The 23,271-nt window shown below is 40.6% G+C and overlaps 1 protein-coding gene across 1 annotated transcript in view; it reads left to right on the forward strand.

Annotated features, from left to right (window-relative positions):
* Positions 1-549: 549 nt before the first annotated feature.
* The window catches only part of bach2b (BACH transcriptional regulator 2b), a 30,617-nt gene continuing 7,895 nt past the window's right edge, over positions 550-23,271 (forward strand). The window contains exons 1-2 of the mRNA XM_058080118.2: positions 550-859; positions 19,909-20,163. Coding sequence (XP_057936101.2) covers positions 19,921-20,163 — 243 coding nt within the window. The 5' untranslated portion in view covers positions 550-859; positions 19,909-19,920. The remainder of the gene's footprint in view (positions 860-19,908; positions 20,164-23,271) is intronic.

The raw sequence follows: 23,271 nt of genomic DNA on the forward strand, positions 1-23,271 counted from the left end.
CAAAGATGAGTGGGACAAAATTCCTCTACAGGGCTGTAAGCGATTCATTGCAAGTTATCACAAACGCTTGATTGCAGTTGTTGCCATGCTTGATGTACAATAATATACACTATTTAGGTGAAATATAATCAATTATTTAGTACCGTATTTATAAAAAATATCACAGATTGATTACATGATATATACTATTGATCTAAGCTCGATATATAATATAAATAGTATAAACTGTGTAGTAAAATATCAAACAGTGTATATAATGAAATGTCTAAGATGTGTTTAAGAATAAAATATGAAAGATTGATATAAAATGTGTAAGGTTGCTATCCAATCAAACATGTCAGATTGCTTTACTAGTGTATAGTGTGTATAGTGTGCATAGTGTGTATAGTGTGTATAGTGTGCATAGTGTGCATCGTGTGCATAGTGTGTATAGCGTGTATAGTGTGCCACTGCTGCCGTGTGCGCGCTATAGGGGCGGGGTCTGTCCGTACGCAAGGTAGTAACGTAGTCACGTAGTAGAGCGATTCTCCAAGCTGAGCTGCGCACACGGAAGGGGGGGACTCCCGTGCTGGCGAACGGCAGCGACGCCAAGGTGCGGCGGGCTGGCCATGTTGTGAATGAGCGGACGGGGTGACGTCAGCGGACTACTGTCAACAATGTAGGCGTTCCAGTCAAGTGTAACAAACAGCAGCACGCCGTGCACGGTCGCCTCACACGGAATCGTAGCAGCAACACACCGCACAATCACGGACGTGTTGTTCCAACCCGCAGGAGAACGAGTCAGCCGGGCGACGGGAGGGTAAAGCGATCACCATGTGAAAGAACTTACGCGCCGGATCGAGCACGAAAGCAGCAAAAGGTGAGCAGGCGTGCACTTTTCCTTTCTTGCACTCGGGCTCCTGGTTGCTAGCATGTCTTGGGGCTCCTGGTTGCTAGCATGTCTTGGGGCTCCTGGTTGCTAGCATGTCTTGGGGCTCCTGGTTGCTAGCATGTCTTGGGGCTCCTGGTTGCTAGCATGTCTTGGGGCTCCTGGTTGCTAGCATGTCTTGGGGCTCCTGGTTGCTAGCATGTCTTGGGGCTCCTGGTTGCTAGCATGTCTTGGGGCTCCTGGTTGCTAGCATGTCTTGGGGCTGCAAACTACGAGTGGGATCTGTGGAAGACGTGTCCATACGCTGTGTGTGGATGTTGGCAGCTAACGTGGAAGGCTCGAACGTGTCGGGGTGTGAACGCTGGTTGAACGGTGAAACAAAACTCAACCACATCCTGTTGGGGTTTTGACGGAGCTGCTGTCCCCGCGTTCATGCAAACACGCGCGTTGTTTATTCCACGGTCACGGCATCAACGACTCCGTAGCGTTTCATTCACCGAGCTCCGATGTTACAATTCGTGTCAACTCCGTGTACTACCGCGATGACTCATCTTCAGTCTCAAAATACACGCTGACCCTAAACAGGCAATGTTGCAAAAATGTACAGTTATTAAAAAAAATATATTAATTATATAAATATTATATATTTAAAAGAAATTATGTTCATTATGTTCAGCAGTAAAATATAATATACATATACTATTATAAATACAAATAAATATGACTACTATTTAATATATGTATAAAAATTCTTGTTTATTTACTCTAGTAATTGTAATATTTTATATAATAATTCTATTTAATATTAAAAATTTAATTGTCATTATTGTGTTTATGTATGAATTTATTAAATGTAACTATATCAAATATGTGTATGTTATTAAATATTAAATCATAATATATACTATTATAAATAGAATTACTATTTAATATATGTATACTATAATAAATTGTTGTTTATTGACTCTAGTAATTGTATTATTTTGTACAATAATTCTATTTAACATTATTATTATTATTGTGTTTATGTATGAATTAATTAAATGTAACTATATAAAATATGTGTATATTCAGAAATATTAAATCATATAATATATGTATAATATAATGTAATAAATTCTTGTTTATTTACTCTAGTAATTGTAATATTTTTATATAATAATTCTATTTAATATTAAACATGCAATTGTCATTATTGTGTTTATGTATGAATTAATTAAATGTAACTGTATAAAGTATGTGTATATTATTCAATATTAAATGATAAAAATATGTTTTGTATTTATTTGTTACAGTTTCTCATTTTTTGAATTATTTTCTTAAAATATGACATTTTAATGTGTGAATTTCATGAATGAAATGTAACTTTTATGTGAATATATGTGTGTACAGTGTATTAGATATCTAGGGACACCGTGTACACTTGCAGTTGTATTGTTAAAATAGCGATCAACTATAAGTACTACTACTACTGTAGTTTAGCAGTATTTATTGTGCTGTATTTGCCTTGAAGAAGGAATGGCTCTGCAGGGGTTGTATTTTGTTGGCTTCCTCGGACGTCGCATGCTTGGATGCGCCTGCGTCCGTTGGTGCAGTGATACAGCATTTCCACGCTCTTCTCTTTGTGTGTCTTTTGTGTGTCCGCGCCGGATGCAGCATCAGCCTCCATCTTCCAGCACCTTTTCCCCCACGATGGACCCCAGCGTGGAGGTGTGGTGTTCTCCTAGAAGTGTCCTGTGTGCTTTGACAGACGTTGTTGTTCGTCATCACTTACATGGCGGAAGGAGTCCTTTGTTCCTTCTTACAGTAGCCCACGCTGTTTTTCTCGTGTACGATACCCTCCATTTTATTGTGTGTGTGATGTGCGCGTGCGTGTGTTGGGGTAGCGGTGGGGGGGGGGGGGGGGGGTCGGGGCTCGAATGCCACTTTTTGCAATAACATAAAATGACCGCAATGATTGCACACTTATTGCATCACACTTATGCTGGTCTCACTATGCTTGCCGTCCACGTGACTTCCCACTACTACTATAATGTATTATACAATGTAGTACATGTGTTGACATTGTACTACTATATCCTTTACACGATGCTTTGTCTTGCTAGAAAGCACACAAAGTGGTTGTTTTTCTTTCACTGATACCGTGAACATGTCCTACTTTTGACGGTCATTGAATGCACCACAGTGTGGAAGAGTGAAGTTGATAATAAACCATTGAAAGAAGTTATTGATAAATAATATATTTCCATGTAACTTTCTCCCTGACACAAATAGAGGGTCTGTGGATTTTTCACTTCTTTTCTCTCTTTCTGATGCCATGCCATAAATCCACCCAAATTCTGTAGTAGTAGTAGTAGTAGTAGTAGTAGTAGTAGTAGTAGTAGTAGTAGCAGTAGTAGAACTCAAACACATTGAGTCATTGTAAACACATTCATTCCTGGAGGCATCCTCTTATTGCATGCATTTTTCTTTTTTCGGACTGATCAAATTAATTACAGGCTTTGTGATTAATAACTAATCTCACTCCCACCCCACGCCCAGAAAGAAGATCATAAAAACCTCTTAACGACCTTCTAAATGTGTTTTTCTACATTATTAGAGCCCTCTAGACATGATATAACACCCCTATAGTCACCGTTACACTCCAATTACTCAATATAGCTGACATATATTATATATATTATAATATATATTATATGATATAAAATAAGATATAAATAAGACTCCTGTGTGTTGCTGTAAATGTGTTCTGGTGTTGGGGGGTTGAGGGGTGAGGAGTTGTGTGTGTTGAGAGCTCATTCCAACCTTCAATAAAAGCCTATTGTTCCAGCTATCAGGTGGCATGGCGGTATAGTGGTTAGCGCGCAGACCTCACAGCTAGGAGACCAGGGTTCAATTCCGCCCTCGGCCATCTCTGTGTGGAGTTTGCATGTTCTCCCCGTGCATGCGTGGGTTTACTCCGGTTTCCTCCCACATTCCAAAAACATGCTAGGTTAATTGGCTAACTCCAAATTGTCCATAGGTATGAATGTGAGTGTGAATGGTTGTTTGTCTATATGTGCCCTGTGATTGGCTGGCCACCAGTCCAGGGTGTACTCCGCCTCTCGCCCGAAGACACCTGGGATAGGCTCCAGCACCCCCGCGACCGTTCTGCAGGTGGATAAAAGGCTGCAAATGACCCCCGTGCTGCACTTTGGACACCCCTGATTTATAGCGTTCAGTTTTGGAGTTGGGGTTTAGGAACAAAGCTGCGGGGGCGTGGTGTGGGGGTGTCCACTAAAACAAGTCCGTCAGAGTTGCCAGGCTTTGAAACCCTGCAGACTGTAAGAGGATTCCTCCTTTTTTCCTCAACACCCTGCGTCAGCATATTGAACACGGAGCGCTGGTATTCCCGACATGAGTCAGGAACTAGTTGAATATTTATGTGCTAATAATTAGTTACGTGAATGACTTTGGTGTCTGCATTTACAAATATGAAGCATGAGGAAGCATGAGGAAGTATGAAAAAAGCATGTTGTCATGCGTGGGTTATGTCAGCACAAAGCTATGTGAGGCTGGACTGCTGCCAGCGTGAGCTGCTCAACAAACAGCACTTCTGTTCTTCACCCTGATCGCTCTTCTTCTCACTGTTTCCTGTCTATACGTACGTCACGCTATCACGCTATCACGCTATCACGCTATCACGCTACGTTTACGTGCAGTACGGACGGTGTGCATGCGTCACACTTCAATGTTTCTAACAAATGAACACAAAATACAGCTTTTAAATGAAACCTTGCATTATAACAACCGGTTGGGCCAACTTTAGCAGCAACAACTGCAATCAAGCGTTTGTAATAACTTGCAATGAGTCTCTTCCAACTGTGGAGGAATTTTGTCCCACTCATCTTTGCAGAATTGTTGTCATTCAGCCACAATGGAGGCTTTTGCAGCATGAAGACTTTTGAAGGTCATGTCACAGCATCTCAATAGGATTCAGGTCAGGACTTGGACTAGGCCGCTCCAAAGTCTTCATTTGGTTTTTCCTTCAGCCATGTTTGTGCACAACAACAAGACATGAGAAAGGGGGCAAACACTTTTTCACACTACTGTATGTTTGCAACCACGGCAGTAATATATGTAATATAATTCTATCTATTCATAACGGGTTGTGTGTAAAACAAACACAAGCACAATATAGCTAAGGGTCTTAACATCAGGGGTGACCAAAGTGTGGCTCTGGGCCTATTTACAACCCGCATCAATGTGAAAAAAATGTAACTAAAAAATGAACATGATTATGCAAGAATAAAGTAAACATATTAAAATTAAAATATGAGAAAGTCATCATTTTGTGAAAAAAATTTCATAATATTATGAGGAAAAATAATGTGATTTTAGAAAATAAAATGATTTTTTAAAAGTTGTAATATTATGGGAAACAAAAAAAAAGGGTTAATTTTGTGAAAATTAGGTTGTGCATGAAGTTAAGTAAAATTATTATGGGAATAAAGTCTAATTATGAGACCAAAAATTACAAAATATATATATACATATATATGTATAATTTTCATAAAATTCATTTGGGAAAAAGTTATAATATTCTAAATATTTTGGGAATAAAATACCCCAAATATTATTACATATTTCATAAACGTAAAAAGAAACATCAAAAAGGAAGTCAATACAAATGAGAGTCTTTTTTTTCTTGAGAACCTCTTAGGAAACCCTTCATCTATTGCTTCTAAAAAACATCAAAGTGGCAGAGTTGCATCCTTCCACGTTTCGCTATGCGACCTTGGCTGGAAAAGGTCGGGACAGCCCCGCTGTAGCGTAGTTCAGGCTTACGTGTAAAGGAGTGATGACGTCTCAGTCGGCTAAGCTGCCCGTCCTCCCAAAGCTGTAAACCAAGGGGAAACACTCCTCAGTTCTAATGTTTCTCCTGTTATTACTGCTGCACTTTTTCCTCTGTGCACCCACTCGTAGTGTGATCGCACGACTCCACCAGAAGCATTTTCCATGAGAGTCCACTGCTCCTTTGTTATTTTCTGCTTATCTGAGGCAAATTGCCACGAAGCTATCCAATAAAATACATTGTTAGCGTACGTCTTTAAGTGTCCAATCATCAAGACACATAAATCATCAGTGTCGCGTCTGAAGTCCCAAGCGGCTCCTCCCACCTCAAGCACATTCACCTCTTGAACTGAGGGCTAAACTCTTTAGTAGCTTATCCTGTCTCCTTCCATGAATTAGACAAAACACCATGCGCTAACGGGATAATGAGCATGTGCTTTGTAATAGTAGAAAATGATGGCGAGGGCATGTAGGGAGGCTGAGGAGGCCCAACAAGGAAGAATGAGGCATGTGTAAAGTGTTATGTTGTCCTGTAAATGAAAACATTGTCTAGTAGAACAAGATGTTTGTGTTGGATTAGCGCAGCGCTACTATTCCAATGTTGGCAAGACACTGAGGAATTGCTACGCTCTGTTTCAACTTGCATCCACGGAGCTGCTCGATGTGCATGTGTGACTTATCCTGCGACTACAGTCATAGCCGATAGACACGTGTCCCATCAGCGTGTAGTGCATCAATGGTGACTTACCTCACGCTTCATTTTGTGGGCAGGAAAGTAGTACTGTTGAGTTGGCGGATAGAAACATGCTGAATCATGGTGTTTTGGTTGTGTTATGTTTTTGTATCCCACATTTCTAACACTCTCTTCTTCTAGTCAGCAGTTTTGATTATGATGCGGAAATGTATAAAAGAGCTAAGATGGACGAGGGTGGCTCTACCGTAGCTAAAGCCATGTTGTGTCTACATTTCAAACAGTCAGCGGCCCGGGGTGAGGTCATTGTTGGGAGGGAGGGGTGTTGGCTGGGAGGATCCTTTCAACAGGATGTCATTGCTCGTCTCGCGCACTCGGCGCTGCAAAGAAGTCCGAATTATTCAGCAAATTTGGCAAGAAGAATCCACTGCAAGGATTGATGAAAAACTGATTTGTGATCAGCGTACCTGGAAAATAGCAGGCATCTTCTGTTGGTTTTGTGGACTTGGATTTGACCGTGGCAAAGGCTTCTTGTCACTGGGGAACAAACGTACACAACACATTGGTACACACGGTACTCCAAATCATAGACATCTAGACATTATGTCATCAAATCAAATCAACTTTATTTGTAGAGCACATGCAACACAAAGTGCTTTGCAGAATTAAAAACAATTACCACAAAGAAAGCCCCTCCCTCCCATGTGACCAAATACGTGTAGAATGTATCATATGGAATTCACATACATATTTTACACCAGGAAGTTAAAGGATAAATCACACTCTGGTATTTATCAAAAACATGTACATGAATTTAGGAATAAATGATATCAGACACTATGGTATTCATTGAATGTGAAATGAATTAATTCAGGAATAAATGATATCAGATAATGTGGTATTCATTCAACAATATTTGACTGAATCCAGCAATAAATGATATCAGTCCATGTGCAATTCATTAAATATGTATATATAAATATATAAATCAATTGAAGAATTAATGATGTTAGACACGCTGGTACTCATTAAACAATAATACATTCCGAAACACATTTTTGTAATAAATGATATCTGAAGCTGTGGTATCAATTCATGAAAACATGATATCAAACACTAGTACTCATTAAATGATGAATGCATTGTGGTTATTCCACATATCTTGTAATCTAGTGATGGGTAGTTCGTGAACGATCTGTCCCTATAAATAAGAATCGTATAAATAGTACACATTGGTATAATTGTATTTTTTTACATTACAAATGCGTTATATGTACAGTATTTGGAGCACCACCAACAACAACAAAAAATCAGAGGAGCCGCTTGGGAGCCGAAAGAACCGGATCTTTTTCAGGGAGCCGAGTGAATTTGTATGAAAGCTGTCCTGCGTGTTGAACTCCACTTGTATGTCTGCCAGTTGGCTTCCCATGATGCACCTCTCTGCATCTCCAGGCTGGTGGAGGCAATGAAAGAGGCCTTTGTTCATCTCACCCTAAGGCAAGATGCTTGCACTTCTGACACAGAGTGGGAGAAACTATTCCCATTATAACCCTGGAATGTCTTTGATGGATGGATGTGTGTTGCTTTTCCCTCGCCACAAATTCTTCACATTGAACACAAAACTCAATCCTCAACTTGGAATTGAACTAGATAGTATCTTGATTTTAGGCTTCTTTTTATTGGAAGGGAACAATGACAAACTGATTGAAAGATCCGATCCATTGAGTCAAGTGTTGGCTATCAGGTTCTCCGCCAGACGTGCTATGCTAGCCTTTACATGCTCACTTTCAACAGGGTAGCAGCGCATGTAGCAACATCATTAAGTAGCGGAACTCATATTACATAAACATAATGATGAGCCAAAGGTTCATTAAATACAGAAATCAACAAGGAAAGGAAGTAAATATGACGCTTTTTAAGACTGTAGTTGGTGGTTAGCTTGATTGCTAACGTTAGCGCCGATTAACAAAGGAGCCTCATGGATACCTGCGTGCTAACCACTAGACCGCCGTGCAGCCGAATATCATTATTATTTTATTATTTCCTCAAAATATTATTAAATATTCAATTGCAACTTCCAACTGTTTCAATGTTATTCTTGTAAATTTTCTTCTTCAAATTTTGATGTTATTTCCATAATATTTTGATTATAACCTTTTCCACAAATTATTTTTCCAAACATTTCTCATAATATTCCAACTTTTTTCTACTATTTATTCTATTTATAATATTCTCATACTTTTTCCATGAGATTATTTTCCTCAATTTTCTCTTAACATTTTGACTTTATTCTTGTAATACTGTTGTTTTTTTATTAGTTTTCTTGTAAAATTCCATTTTTAGAATGTTCTAAATGTATGAATGTAATGGCAAACGGCCCCTAGGCCACACTTTGGACTCCCCTGGCATACACAATGAGTGGGTGCGTGAAAGCACATATGTAAGGATCATAACAGATGAGAAAGCGATCTGGAAATGTGACATCACAGTTTGTAAATGACATCAAACCACAGTGAGGATACTACAGCTGAAAGAACAGAAATGGTACTCCAGTCGTCGCGTCATCGCTATTATTAGTATCCACGCTCGCCCAATACAGGACACTCTTGGCTTCAACGTGCGTGAGAATGTTTGATTCTTTGTGTTCTCAGGTTCCAGACCACATAAAATCCTAATAGCTCAGAGGCTTCCCGATCCAATGACTGTGTCTAGCGGTGCCCTATCAGTCGACTGGGAGGCTATTTTTAACCTTGCTCTACTGTATCACGTGTCACACCTTGCCATTTTGTGCATTCGTTCAGCTAGAAGGGTTTTTTTAGGAAGCGAAGACGAGAACTGATATGATGTGTCTCACACTAGTCCGTTGAAGTGAAGTACATGGCTGCTGCTAACCTGTCGCAGGAGATCTTTGTGTTTGTTGTCCTATTTATTGCATCTCTTTTCGGAGTCATTCAGTTACCCGGAACACCCGTACAGATTCTGTGTGTGTTTAAAAGATGGCGCACAGGAGCATGATGCTCCCATCAGCGTGCTTGCAATCGTGAGAGCGTTTCAGTATCTCACCAACCTACTTTGCTTTTTACACTTTTCTGCCTTATAAATGTAGTTCGAAAAAAACAATTAAAATCTACCCAAAACGACAAGAAAAATGGTGGGTAAAGCAGTCATTTTACAAGAATAATGTAGACATATTAGAATAAAGTCTGAGCATTACTATAAAAAACTTTAATATTCAGTAAAGATGTCCGATCATTATCGGTACCAATAATTCTTGGTACACATGCTGGTATCGTTGATATCGGAATCGGAAATTGAGATAGTTTGGCGTATCATGGTAATTGTAGTGTAAATGTAACTATAGGGGTGTTACTCATGTATGGAGGGCTCTAATAATGTTATGGTAATGGTTTTATTTCATTTGAACGTGCATCGGATTACAAGGGTTAAAAAACATTTTGAATGCCAAAAGCAGGTTTTCTATGCTCTACCTTCTACCTAATATTCCATGAATAAATAAGGAATCCTACTTTGTGGAAATTCACTAATCAACCAATGAAGCGCCAGAAACAAGGGATTAGAGAATATGTGTTTAGTTTGACATCAAACATTTCATTTTGCACTGATGCTTCTATTTGCAATCATCGTTGTAAACCTTTCAATTCCCTGGTTGACCTTGATTGCACGTTTTTAATTGTGCTTGGATTGCAGTTTTTGTAAGTGTACTCTTGGTGGTACATTTGGAACCAAGGGACTCTGGCGGAGGAGGCTCTGCTGGGTTTCTTTATTGAATTGGCTGCCAAGGGTGTCTTTTTGCCTTCATTTCCAGCCAATGTCCAGCAGTCATGCAAAACGAGCCAAGTCAGGTTCAGCCTGCCAGGTCAGCAAGTCTCCCCCATCTTGGAGGACAAAAAAGCTGTGGATGTGATAGACGGCGAGCTGTGAAATGGGATTTTTGCAGAGTCACATGTGATCAAACAAAGCCAAGAGACGTGGGAGGGCGTGAGTGGGGGGGTGCCCTTGAAGGTCATCAGGGTGGAGAAAGTTGATGTAAGAGGCAACACAACATAGCTGAGTCATGGAATGACTGTTCTTTGTGGTTACCCAGACAATTCATAACAGAATCAACACTCAAAATGATTCAGTGATCACTGACTCGGAATTTCATACCCACAGCACCCTCGTTCACGCGTGTCTACACTCATGCATGTGATAAAGACTCATCTTTTAGGAATTCATAACAGCGGCCACCTTGCAAAAAGAAATACAGAGGAACCTTGGTTAGTGTACATTGTTAGCTCAAGACGGACACGTAATGTGTGACTGTATTCCGTGTTTTCCTGAGTGAGCACGCAACAACTGGCTCAAGAGAAAAGGGGATGGTTCTACGGGTGAATCTAACAGGATAATAATTACATTTTATTGCAAATATTGATCCAAAATTGGAGCAGAACCTCAATGTCAAGCTAGAAGGATGGTTTTCTCAAAAATATATATTTTTAGTCCGACTAACCAAAACGTACTCTAACCAAATCCCTGTAAGAAATAATGTCAATCCAATTAATGTGTTCACCTAATGATGTGCACGTTGATGTGGAGGAGCAATCGCCCTACAGCCAGCGATGCTGCATGCGTGCATGTGTTTGTGCACCCAACAAATGCGTGTAGGTCTCAATTAAGAATGTTGTTTTCACCCAAACTGTTGAAGCATAAGAAATGCGAATGTTGTCATGGCTATAGGATGAATGGCGTCTGTGGGAAAAAAGGTAGAGGACATGTGGTGCTGCTGCAATGGACCATGGGAAAGCAGACATGCAGAGGACAAAAGCAGGATAGAATAAGGACACCTTTGAAAAGTGTCATCGGTGGGTGGAAGTCGGGGTCGTTTTTCCATGTGATGATTTCTGCAGCTCGGATCCAAGAATCTGTCACCATGGAAACCATTATGTGGGGCAACTGGAGGTGGAAATCTTCTTGGAATATATTAAGTAGCTGCAAAGGCCCCATTGGCCTCACCTTCAAACTCGCACTGCTGTCTCAATGCAGCTTAACTGCAGCCCTGGAATGTTCAACTTGAAAGCCACCGTGGCGGAGAAACACAACGCTTTGCTTCCTTGTGTGCTTCCGCGCTTTTTTCCCCCATCAAGTCGAAAATGAAGTCAGGTGATTATGAATCTGAATGTTGAATTGAATTGCAGGGGTGTCCGCCCACAACGGAGTGGGCCTGCCCGCAGGGAAGCCGTGGGTGGAATACATTAAAACAGACCGTTTTGCAGGAACCGCAAATCCAAAGAAATACAGCTGAATAGGTGCAGATTCTGGAAGAACTAGAAAGTTTTCTGTGCTGGTTATTGAGTGTAGCTGCTCTCTGGGAGTCCACAACTCAATACAAAGGGCCGAAAAATGAGCATAATATGTCCCCTTTAAATCAGGTGGTTTTAGGTGCAGATTCTGGAAGAACTAGAAAGTTTTCTGTGCTGGTTATTGAGTGTAGCTGCTCTCTGGGAGTCCACAACTCAATACAAAGGTCCCCTTTAAATCAGGTGGTTTTAGGTGCAGATTCTGGAAGAACTAGAAAGTTTTCTGTGCTGGTTATTGTGTGTAGCCGCTCTCTAGGAGTCCCGTTGGAGACCCGTGCTCGGGAGTGCCCTTATCTCCATGTAGGTGACGAGTGAGCATCACGGAGGCTGGAGGTTCACATATGGAGGTTTATGTCTGACAGGATCGCAGTGATGGCTCTCTTGGGGGATGGACCAGTTTGCTGGTTGCATTGGTTCGTTTTGGCAAGAAACTACACTGACTCAGACACTGAGTATGTTTTTGTTAGAAGCCGGCAGGGGGGCGGGAGGGCAGCAGGACAATCTGCTGGCCTTCACTTCTTCAGCTGCACCAAACATCGGAGCGTGAATGAACATCCCTCCCCCTTTCACTGCTGCTAGTGCGGTCTGGAAATGTTGACACATCCAGCTTAGAGCAGCCCCAGAAACCCCAGGAATCCCCCGGAAAGAGGCTGGGCGGGAGGGTGAGGTGGAGCCTTGGAATGCACTCAGAGGAGTCAGTCACTTATTTACTAGATGAACTCACTGAACCTTCACACACTCCTCCTCTTCCTCTAGTCCGTCTGTCTCATCAGGTGAAAGGGATTGTTGATCTCTGCAGGAATCCACAAAGAAAGAAAAGTGTCCAACTGCAGGCCTCATAGATGCTCATATAGACAAACAACCATTCACACTCACATTCATACCTATGGACAATTAACCTAGCATGTTTTTGGAATGTGGGAGGAAACCCACGCATGCACAGGGAGAACATGCAAACTCCACATTAAGTAAAGATGTCCGATCATTATCGGTACCAATAATTATGGCTACACATGCTGGTATTGGTATCGGTTGATATTGGAAATTGAGATCATTTGGCTAAATTTCAGTTTTCTTCTCGTAATTTTGACTTTATTTTTACATTTTCCAAAAATTCCAACTTTATGCTACTAAAATCACGTCATTTTTCGTAATTATATTACACCGCTATTCTTGTAAAATTATGACTTTTTCTCGTTATATTACAACTTTCGCTCTTAATATTTTGACTTTATTCTTGTAAAATTACAACTTTTCCATTTTTAGAATTGTTTTCTTGAATGTGCCAAAAAAAAAAAAAAACAGCCGCAACACAAACAGCCCTCAGGACGCACTTTAGACACCCCGGGTATAGTTAACAGCGTTCTATTCATTCATTCATTCATTTTCTACCGCTTTTTCCTCACGAGGGATACAGCAGTAAAATGGGCGCCAGGAGAATTTCCCCAGAATTTTCCCACTTTTATTCCTCCAGATCATTTCTAAGAGCATTCTGTCATCCATTCGTCTCCTTCTCAGAGTAAACGTATTATCCTGAAGGCTGACTCAGCATGTCCTGGTCATCTCTTAGTTGTGCCGCCATAAGCCTAAACTGCTTGGGGGGATCCTTTGTTCTTACCTCCATATCTCAATCTGCTTATACTGTCATGGCCGTTTCTATGGCTACAGCTGCTGTTGTGTCATGACGTCCATGCAGTATGGGACTAACCCCCGCGACCCTCGTGAGGATAAGCGGTAGAAAATGAATGAATGAATGAACGAAGTCACTATCGCAGCCACCAACTTGACCTAAGTGCAAATCCAGAAAGAACTGCAAATTAGCATCCTGTTGCATCCATCAGGATCTCATTCTGCAGACCCTGGTTTGAGCCCGGGAGGAACGTGGGGCTGGATGGACCAAGCGGGTTCCATCAGTTGGCCAGTCCTCCAGAACCAGGAACAGGAACATTTCACTTCCGTGAACTTCAGTTACCAGGAAGTAAAGGTTTTGTGGAACAGGGGTGAAGGCTTCACGGTCTCACCACTTTCCTCAGAGTACGCATGAGAGAAAAAAGGGTTTGTTTGTTTACGATCTGCATCGCTTTCAAGTGACATCAGACTAATCAATAGCCGGGATAATGAGCCGTTGAGTAGTATGACATCAACATGAGGCACAAAGGCCCAGAAACATCATTGTCCTGCTACCCGCTTCTATTGTGCAAAATAAACAGCACATGCTCATATCTGCTTTTATTATTTAGCATTTTTCCAACAACTAGTCTCCATTATCCTTCACACATTCAACAACTGCAGCAAAATAACCTGGAAGCAGACAAATACTTTCGTCATGCAAACACAGCCAAAAGAGTGACTTTGTTTATTTATTTTATTGAGTGTCTTATTGCTGTTTTGTACCAAATATGTCATATCAGGCTTTCCATAGCGATTTGAAGGCTAAAAGACTTTTGAATACACCTTGACGGCATAGAGCTTTGCAAAGAATCCAAACAATTGTCTATATTTAGCGCTGAAGAATAGCTATTGTACATTGTACTGCGGTCCAGTTGGTGTTGGTGGTTGATGCAGGACAATGAGGGTGTTGTCATGAGTGACGCCGAGTGGAAGCGGGAGTCACGGTGTCCTCAGACTTGAGTGAAATTGACAGCGCTTGTCATCTTAATGAAGTACTAACACCTTTTATGTGAAGCACCTCCGCTAAGACTGGGATTTACACTACAGTACGATACCTCCGGATATCAAATGGTATCTTGGAATTTTCATGTTATAGGACAAAATATACCCGAATTACATGCACCAAATGTTACAGAAAAGATACAATAATATGAAAACACTTCACTTTTCGACATAACTAACATGACGAACATAACTTTTTTTTATAGAATTGGCTTCACTTTTTTAGGGCCTATGGTTATTTTCCCTCGAGATTCACAGCATAAAATCTCCAGACAATGAATGACAGCTTTCAGTACGCTATTGATGGGGTATCGCTGAGGATTCTGGGAGATAACCGAGATAGCAAACACAAACAAACACAGCAAAGCCTTCACGTGATGCTACCAAATGGATTCTAGGAGGACGGCACTTTTCGGAGCGGCACTTTGATTTTTGTTTTCATATTTTGAATGTAGAACTTAAGTTTTTTTTAGTGGCAATATTATTGTTAAGTTGTCATTTTTAGAAAATTAGGTTCCGGAAAAAGTTAGAATGTTATGGGAATACAATCCATATATTATGGAAATACTACAAGAAGAAAATTTACAAAAAGAAAGGAAATAGTTTGAAAAATATTGCTTTTAAAACATTGTTTTTAGTAGCATAGAATTCAAATATTAAAGAAATTTTTTTTTAAGCTGTAATATTCTGAGAAACAAACAAAACAAAGTGATTAAAGTTGTAAAATAAAAGATTATGGGAATAAAGATATAATATGGGAATAAAGTCATCATATTATGAGAAGAAAATTTACAAAGATGGGAAATATTCAAGAAATAATAACAGCAAAAACCGCTGAGTTTTTTCTTGAAATAAACTTCTTTTATCACGATGTGGCCCTCGCTGGAAAAAGTTTGGACACCCCTATTTTATACATGTCTTGGAATTCAGGGTCTGTGGACAATAATTCCAAGGTGTGTGTGTCCCTACTTGCGTCCGTACGGCGTATTAAGAGTCAAAGTTTTGTGCGCGCCATAAATAATGACAGTAGTATTTGCCACCAGAAGTATCGCAACTGTCGCAAGTGGCAAGTCGCCGTTTGTCTGCCGCCAATTATTTCCATCTGCACTACGAGCAGCACTTTCTCCTCTCGTATTGACTCATCAATACTGGTACCAAAAGCCGCTAAACCACACTCCGTGTCCTGTCACATTTGTGGAAATGTGAAAGCATCATCTTTCACTACATACCTTTGCACTGCACTTTTTAACTGATGTTTTAAATGTCAAAGACCGACGCATGACAATAAAATACTGCAGTATTTATTCTTATTGTTCTGGTGGCACAAACACCACAAACTGAACTGAACTGACTTGTGGTCAGGATCACAATTCATCTAAATTCATCTGATAATACGCATATTGAACTACTCAAAATGTGTACTGGTCCATCTCACGCGACTTGCTTTTATTTTGGCACAAGTTCCTAAACCAAATAAGATGACTGAAAGTAACAGGGCCGAGTTTTTAGCATGGAATTAGCATTTACATGAAATGTAGCCACGTGCCGTTTATGCTAATAGCATGTTGACATTTAGCACAATGTATTTTTACAAATATAAAGAAATAAAATAGAATTTAGGTAAGAGATCACATGTGCCGAGATCATATCCGTCATAGTTGAAATATCATTGAATATATGGAAAAACAAATGACTTTAATCTCAGCAACTTTTTGCATTTCTGCTGTTGTTGCGTTTTTTTCCACCAACTATTTCAACATTGTTCTTGTAAATGTATGACTTTATTGTTGTAACAACAGCTTTAATGGTAGTTTAAGTTTAAATCAATTTAACAATTGCACTGCTCTAATAGTAAAACAGGTCAAATATTACAATTAAACTCGATGAATTAATAGAAAACAAGCTGTGGAAGCTAGCTAGCTTTTAGCCTTGACCCATAAGAAGCCATGGTGACATGCTTGTCCCTAAAATGGCGGCATGTCAGGAAAGTTAGCTCATTTCCAAAAATGTATATTTTACCACGAAAGCTCAATTAATCAGCTTAATCAATTAGGGAACGCTGTTATTGGACTCATATTAGTTAGTCCTCTTGATGCATGCAAAATTCAATATTTCAGACTATGTGCCCCCCCCCTCCTGGCCCTGACATAAAGGTGCAGTGCGCCTGTTTTTGAACACTTTACCTCCTGAAACAGACAAAGATGAGTACTGTATACGTATAAGTAGAGTTGAGAATGGTGCTGCTGTCTTCTTAATGCTTTTCTGGCTGACCGTGCTCCCAACTCCCTTGACATCATCAACCAGCTCCTCCCTTGTGTCCATCCTCATTCGGCAAGGTGAATATAATGGGTATAACTGAATGGAGCTCCAGAGCGACGGGGATTAGCTGTTGTCTTGGATTTCTTCCATGCATCAATGATTGCACCACTTCTCCCAAACTTCGTCTTCATGCTTTTACACTCCATCCCAGTCTTGTGTGCACCGCTCTTTGGTCTTGCCCATGTTGGCGGAGAGGTGGGAATGTGTGTGCATCTCAATTCTTGCTGCTTAGTGGGGGATCAAGGACTTATTCACCTCATACAAATAAATGTATAACCTTTATTTAATAACTCTATCTGTATGTAAAAACCATGTCATGCCATCCGGTATTTTAGTAACCACAAGAAAGGACTATTCTATTGAGTTGGTTTGTCCCGTGTGGTGCGACGTGAAAGCCAAATATACCATGCTGACTCATCGCAGCATGCGGGGGGGAAAATATCCTAAATAAAATCACCAACTCACAAAGTTGCCAGAATGAAAAATGTGCCTTCTTTCTCGACAAAAACACTCGAGGCGAGCAGAGCGACACAGCCTCAGACATTTGGAGCAGCGAATGGAGTCTATAGATAACCCAGTGTTTCTATCACATGGGCAGCGTCTTACCATATAAGACAGCAATATGACTCACCCTGCTCACTGACCTACTATGTGGGAAGTCATGATTCATGCATGCTGCATTTAAGCAGGCAGCGGCCGAAAATACTCTGGCATGTCATCACACACACACACACACACACACACACACATATCTGGCTTGCTCTGTCATACTCAGCCACCCTCAGGCAGCAATAGGATCAGACGCTGTTGGTAACAAATGGTGGGAGACATTAGAGAGTTGTGGAATAACAAGATGACGGGATCGGTACTGACACCTTTCTGAGGTAACGCAAATGTATGCACACAACTATGTGAAGACTTGACTTGACTGAGCGTATTTGTATCGACTGTAGAAATGTCACAAGGTGATGTGTCTTAGATGTTGTCAGGGGCTTGAAATTGATTCCATTTTGGTCATGCCTTGTCTGGTGTTTCTTTGCACACAACGCACACCTGATCTTGCAAGAATTCACATTTTGCACTGTTGGCTCGTAAGGAGGTTCTAAGCAGAGCTTCAAAATGCTTTTTGCAAACAAGTAAAAGTTCTCCAAAGTTGACCATAACTCAAATAAAACCAAAAAGCCCCCGAAAATAGAAATACCATTTTCAAGAAAGGTCTAGTCATTCTTGTGGATCTGATGAAAAAACCAGGAGGATGGTGGGAATGTTGCTGCAGGCGGTGAAGATGGCTTCGCGGAGGACATCCACTGTGTGGATCCGATGTCCGTGTTTCTAAACATCTCCTCCGCCCGTCCCCAAATGTTCTCAATTTGTCTCAGATGAGGGGAATATGGGTGGAATTGAACCCTGGTCTCCTAGCTGTGAGGTCTGCGGGCTAACCACTTGCGCGCCATGCAGCCCCAAAAGAGTCAATTTTAACATCAAAATATTATGAGACTCATGAAATGAAAATATGTATTCGAACGAGGAAAACGGTCACAATTTTACAAGAATAAATTCAATGTTATAGGTTATGTTGTAGGAAAACTAATGCCATTTTAGTAGCATAGAAATATTAAAGAAAAATTGTTATTTAAATATATATATATATATATATGTGTGTGTGTGTGTGTGTATATATATAATTTAAATATTTTATTTAATAATGTTTAATTTTTGTTTATTTAACAAAACAAAATAATGTTGTCATTTTTGGAAAATGATGGTTTCCAAAAATGGTATTGTCCGCACCGTACTGGAAGATCTGGGTTCAAATCTCCGGTGTGGATTTTGCATGTTGCATAATATTATGTAAAGGAACATAATAATATGGACAAAAATGATGTTACATATTTTGAAAATGTAAACAATCAAAACAACAGCAAAAACCTTGGAAAGAAGAGACCTTCATAAGAATAATGGTCTTTTTCACCTCCTGCATATCATAAAACTGGGATGCGTGATGGATCCTTTAATTTTTGCCTAGATGACGGTCCAAAAAACATTTGTACAGTATGTGTGTTGTTCTTATCAAATGGATGACATGACATGCACGCTCTCCACAGTCTTGCAAGCATGTGTTTCACGTGGGTGTCTTGCATATATTTATCTCAGTATCAATACCACCAACCATGACCTTTTTACTGCTAGAAAGGTTGTTTATCTGTCGCGCAGGGAATTAGAAGCCTCTGCTCTGAAACTTTCAGCGGTCACAGTGGAAATCCCCTCAAAAGTGCACTTGCAGATGATCAAAGCGTCAATATTCATTTACAATCTGAAACAACAGACAAACACAGTACTTTGTTTTCTTCACAGTAGAGAAATGATATCAGTCATTTAAGTGCACAGCCTTGCCCGGTCCGGTGGTGGTGCCTAATTGTGCTCTAGTCTGGTTTAGAGAAGATGTTGGGCTTGGGTATACTTGGATAGTCTTCCATCTTGGCAGTCAGATTCATGCATTCATTCAGCAGAACATTATAAATATCTTGGGCTGCAACTAATGATTATGTTGTTTTGATTAAACGAGTATTTGGAAGAATAACATAACATAATGAAAATGATATTACATAATATTATTGGGAAAAATAACATTGTTGTAGTTGCATGAAGTTCATATATTAAACAAAATAAGTTTAAAGTCATAATATTATGGAACACCAAGAAAACAACAATTGTAATATTTGGGAATTTTACACGAAGAAAGTTGAAATAATTGGAACATTTACAACAGAACAGAAATGAAAACAAACAGCAGTCTTTTTATACAAATGTGGTCAAAATATGAAGAGAAAAAAAATCAATAACTCATGTCAAAATAATGTCTTTTAGTAGCATATAGTTGAAATATTCAAGAAAAAGTGATATTTCTGCCCTGTATTTGATCAGGAAATGTGAAAATTCAGCCATTTTTACTTATATATGTTATTATTATGTTAGAAACATACAGAATATTTAGAACATTTATAATATTTTTGAACATCATCATGACAGCTCCCCGGACCGCACTGCACTATTGGAATTGAACAAAGAGCAGAGAAGAAGAGAGTTTTTTGGATCACGGATCCGACTGTAGCGCCCGGTTAGCTTGACAGGAAGCTGACTAACTCTTGTTTTGCTTCTGTTTCCAGGGCGTGAGCGGAATGTCCGCGGATGAGAAGCCTGAAGCCCCCATGTATGTGTATGAGTCGACGGTTCATTGTACCAATATCCTCCTCTGCCTCAACGACCAGCGGAAGCAGGATATCCTGTGCGATGTGACCGTCCTGGTGCAGGGCAAGGAGTTTCGCGGGCACCGGGCTGTGCTGGCCGCCTGCAGCGAGTATTTCCTGCAGGTGTTGGGAGGCCAGACGGAGAATGGCTTGGTGCTCAGCCTTCCTGAAGAGGTACGTCCGCACACGTTCAAGGCGATGCCATACAGAATAGAAAACAATCATTCAAATTCTGTTAGCATGCTTTAGCATACAGGGTGATGTTATGGGTATTATTAGCATTCATTGTTTTTCTTGGCGTGATGCTGTTTTCATTGAAGCTTTGGTTATTAGGCAGATACCGTGGAAACTTGCTTAGGCCCTGTCCACACGGGAATGCGCTTAAGAGTTTTGTTTTTTTTTATTTCTCCAAGTCCACACTGTGTTGCATCCAGACGGGAACAAATCCTTGAGTGAAAATGATATCTAATATGATATGTGACACACAAGGCGCACCTTTGTCTGGCACTATGAACAGACACGCCCACGGAACCTCGTGACACACCAAACCATAGAAGAAGAAAAAACACATGCACATAAGTCAGTCATCTTCCGCTTTCCAAGGCTTGTCTAGACTTAGTACGAAGTGGAGCTTCAGACAACAAAATATCAGGAGAAAGTCGACTGAGATGAGTCCTGACTGTGGAAATATCCAGATATTATGTTGGCAAAATATTATGTTGGGAGTGACCAGGATGGATAGGATCAGGAAGGAGTAAATCAGAGGGACATTACATGCTACAGGCCTTGGAGATGAAGTCCTTTAGCCCAGACTGAGATGGTTGGGACGTGTCCAGAGGAGAGATAGTGAATATATTGGTAGAAGGATGCTGCCAGGTAGGAGGCGTAGAGGCAGACCAAAGAGGAGGTTTATGGATGTAGTGAAGGAGGACATGAGAGAGACAGATCTAGAAGACAGGGTTGGATGGAGGAGATTGGTTTGCCGTGGCGACCCCTGAAGGGAAAAGCCAAAAGAGAAAGAAGAAGAAGAAAAATAACATCCTTTTGTTAGCATGAAATTGAAATATTTAAAAAAAAGTCACAAAATTGTGAGAAAAAAAGTGAAAGCATTCCCATGTGGACAGGGCTTCAGACTGGGAACCAGCTACTGTAAATGATAACACACGTAATATGGAAGTGGCGGTGAAAGAGACAGGATTGGAAGTGCTTTATGCACACTATAAACCTTGCAATTCCACCTACAACGGTGTTCCCAGCCTCACTCACTCGCTGGTGAGATATGGTTTTTTGTCCATCAGAGTTGGACAGCTGTGGCTGTGTTAATGTCCAAGCAGAAACTGTAGTCATTCTACATTTGATCAAACTCGCTTAAGATTTGTCAGATCAAAACATGATCACTGCATATGACTTCTATCAAAACATTGCGATTACTGCATCTATTTCACTACTTTTTGGTTTGGTACACAAAGCATCATGGGAATTATTTTTAATAATAAATTTACATGCGGAATTAGAAAAACATTTCAAATCTGCATTGTTTGGTGACTCGCTTAAGTAAAGTAATAAGTAAAATAGTGAAGTCACCATCTTGTAGTACGTTGACACCCCTGTACTAGAGTAGAGTATCACCTGCATTATCCGTGGATTTTTCCTTCATGAGGTTGCTGGTAAGAGCGCAGTGATTGCATATGGTGCAGGGCACGTACGTGCATATAGAAGGTGCACCCCTGCAAGCAGCAGCGATTGACAGGAGCTGAAAATAAAGCCTTTGGTACGCACAGCACTTCCATCCTCATGCTATGCTGCTGTTTAGCAGCAGGGAGTTGGTCCATCCTTCTCATTCCAGCTATGATGTCACTCACACTTCATGCACACCTTCATCGGATTTTGGCCAAGCTATGATTTAGTACCACTACTGCAATCTTGTAGTAGTCACCCTTGTTTAATGATTTAAAACACATTCTTAATACATTCTTATGTATTAACAGATAGTAGCGTGATTAGTCAGGTTTATGATCCTCCCAGCTGGGAATGCTTTCCTTGATCAAAAATACCATTCCTGTAATAGATGGACCCAACTATACACATGTATAAGAAGCGTGTATCATTACATGAATCATATCGCGTATGAGGCACAGTGGTAAGTATTTGTGTACACACATTGTGTATGTGCTGTGCTCATCAGTAGAGCAGATAGAGCAGTCAAAGCTTTTACCCTCCCCCAGTCTGCCAGACACAAACCCCCGCCTCCCCCTGACTCTCTCTCACTCACACACACACACACACACACACAGACTCACCATCCCCCCCCTCAATGATATTGAGTCAGCAGCTTCCTCTTGACAATAACCGAAACGTGCTGTTGGTCTGTTCGTTAACTGCAATGTGCTGTAAAGCAGAACACATTATACAGTCTGTACTGTACATACTACAATCATGTACTTTATTGATACTGAATTATAATATATATATATATAATATTGCAGCCCAGGACTATAATATTTATGAAAGCGTACTGCACAATACTGAAAACCAACAGTGGTCTGCCTGGAACTGTGACGACTCAGGAGTGTACCTTATTAACAGGTATTAAGTCTAAATGGAAGGCTTTGCTCTATCATCCCGCACCACATGGCCACAACAGGAATAAGCCGGGAGTCTTACAAACCTTCAGGCTTTGCAGATACTTCACCTGAGGACACTGGATAATGACACAGAAGGCGGGTCACGCCGCTCAACGGCTACCAGTCTACTCGCTGACAGTACAGTACAGTACAGTACAGTACAGTACAGTACAGTACAGTACAGTACAGTACAGTACAGTACAGTACATCAGGACATATAGTGCCCAATGTGCAGTGCAACACACACCTAAAGAAGAAAAATGAAATGTGTTCACCACAAAAGTAAACAATAAACAATTATAATATCAATTCTAATAAATAATTTCATTCATTCATTCATTTTCTACCGCTTTTCCTCACAAGGATCGCGGGTGGTGCTGGAGCCTATCCCAGCTGTCTTTGGGCGAGAGGCGGGGTACACCCTGGACTGGTGGCCAGCCAATCACAGGGCACATATAGACAAACAACCATTCACACTCGCATTCATGGCCGAGGGTGGAATTGAACCCCGGCCTCCTAGCTGTGAGGTCTGCGCCGTGCTCGACCGCCATGCCGCCCTATTCATTTCATTATTAGTCTATTATTCTTTAATTATTACCACTGTCTAAATACAGTTTGTGACACTATTAAAGCCCTCTAGACATGAAATAACAACCCT

The sequence above is a fragment of the Doryrhamphus excisus genome, linkage group LG11, assembly GCF_037039965.1.
Source record: "Doryrhamphus excisus strain RoL-2023G ecotype Guam linkage group LG11, RoL_Dexc_Guam_v1.1, whole genome shotgun sequence".
In the NCBI taxonomy this organism is placed as follows: domain Eukaryota; kingdom Metazoa; phylum Chordata; class Actinopteri; order Syngnathiformes; family Syngnathidae; genus Doryrhamphus; species Doryrhamphus excisus.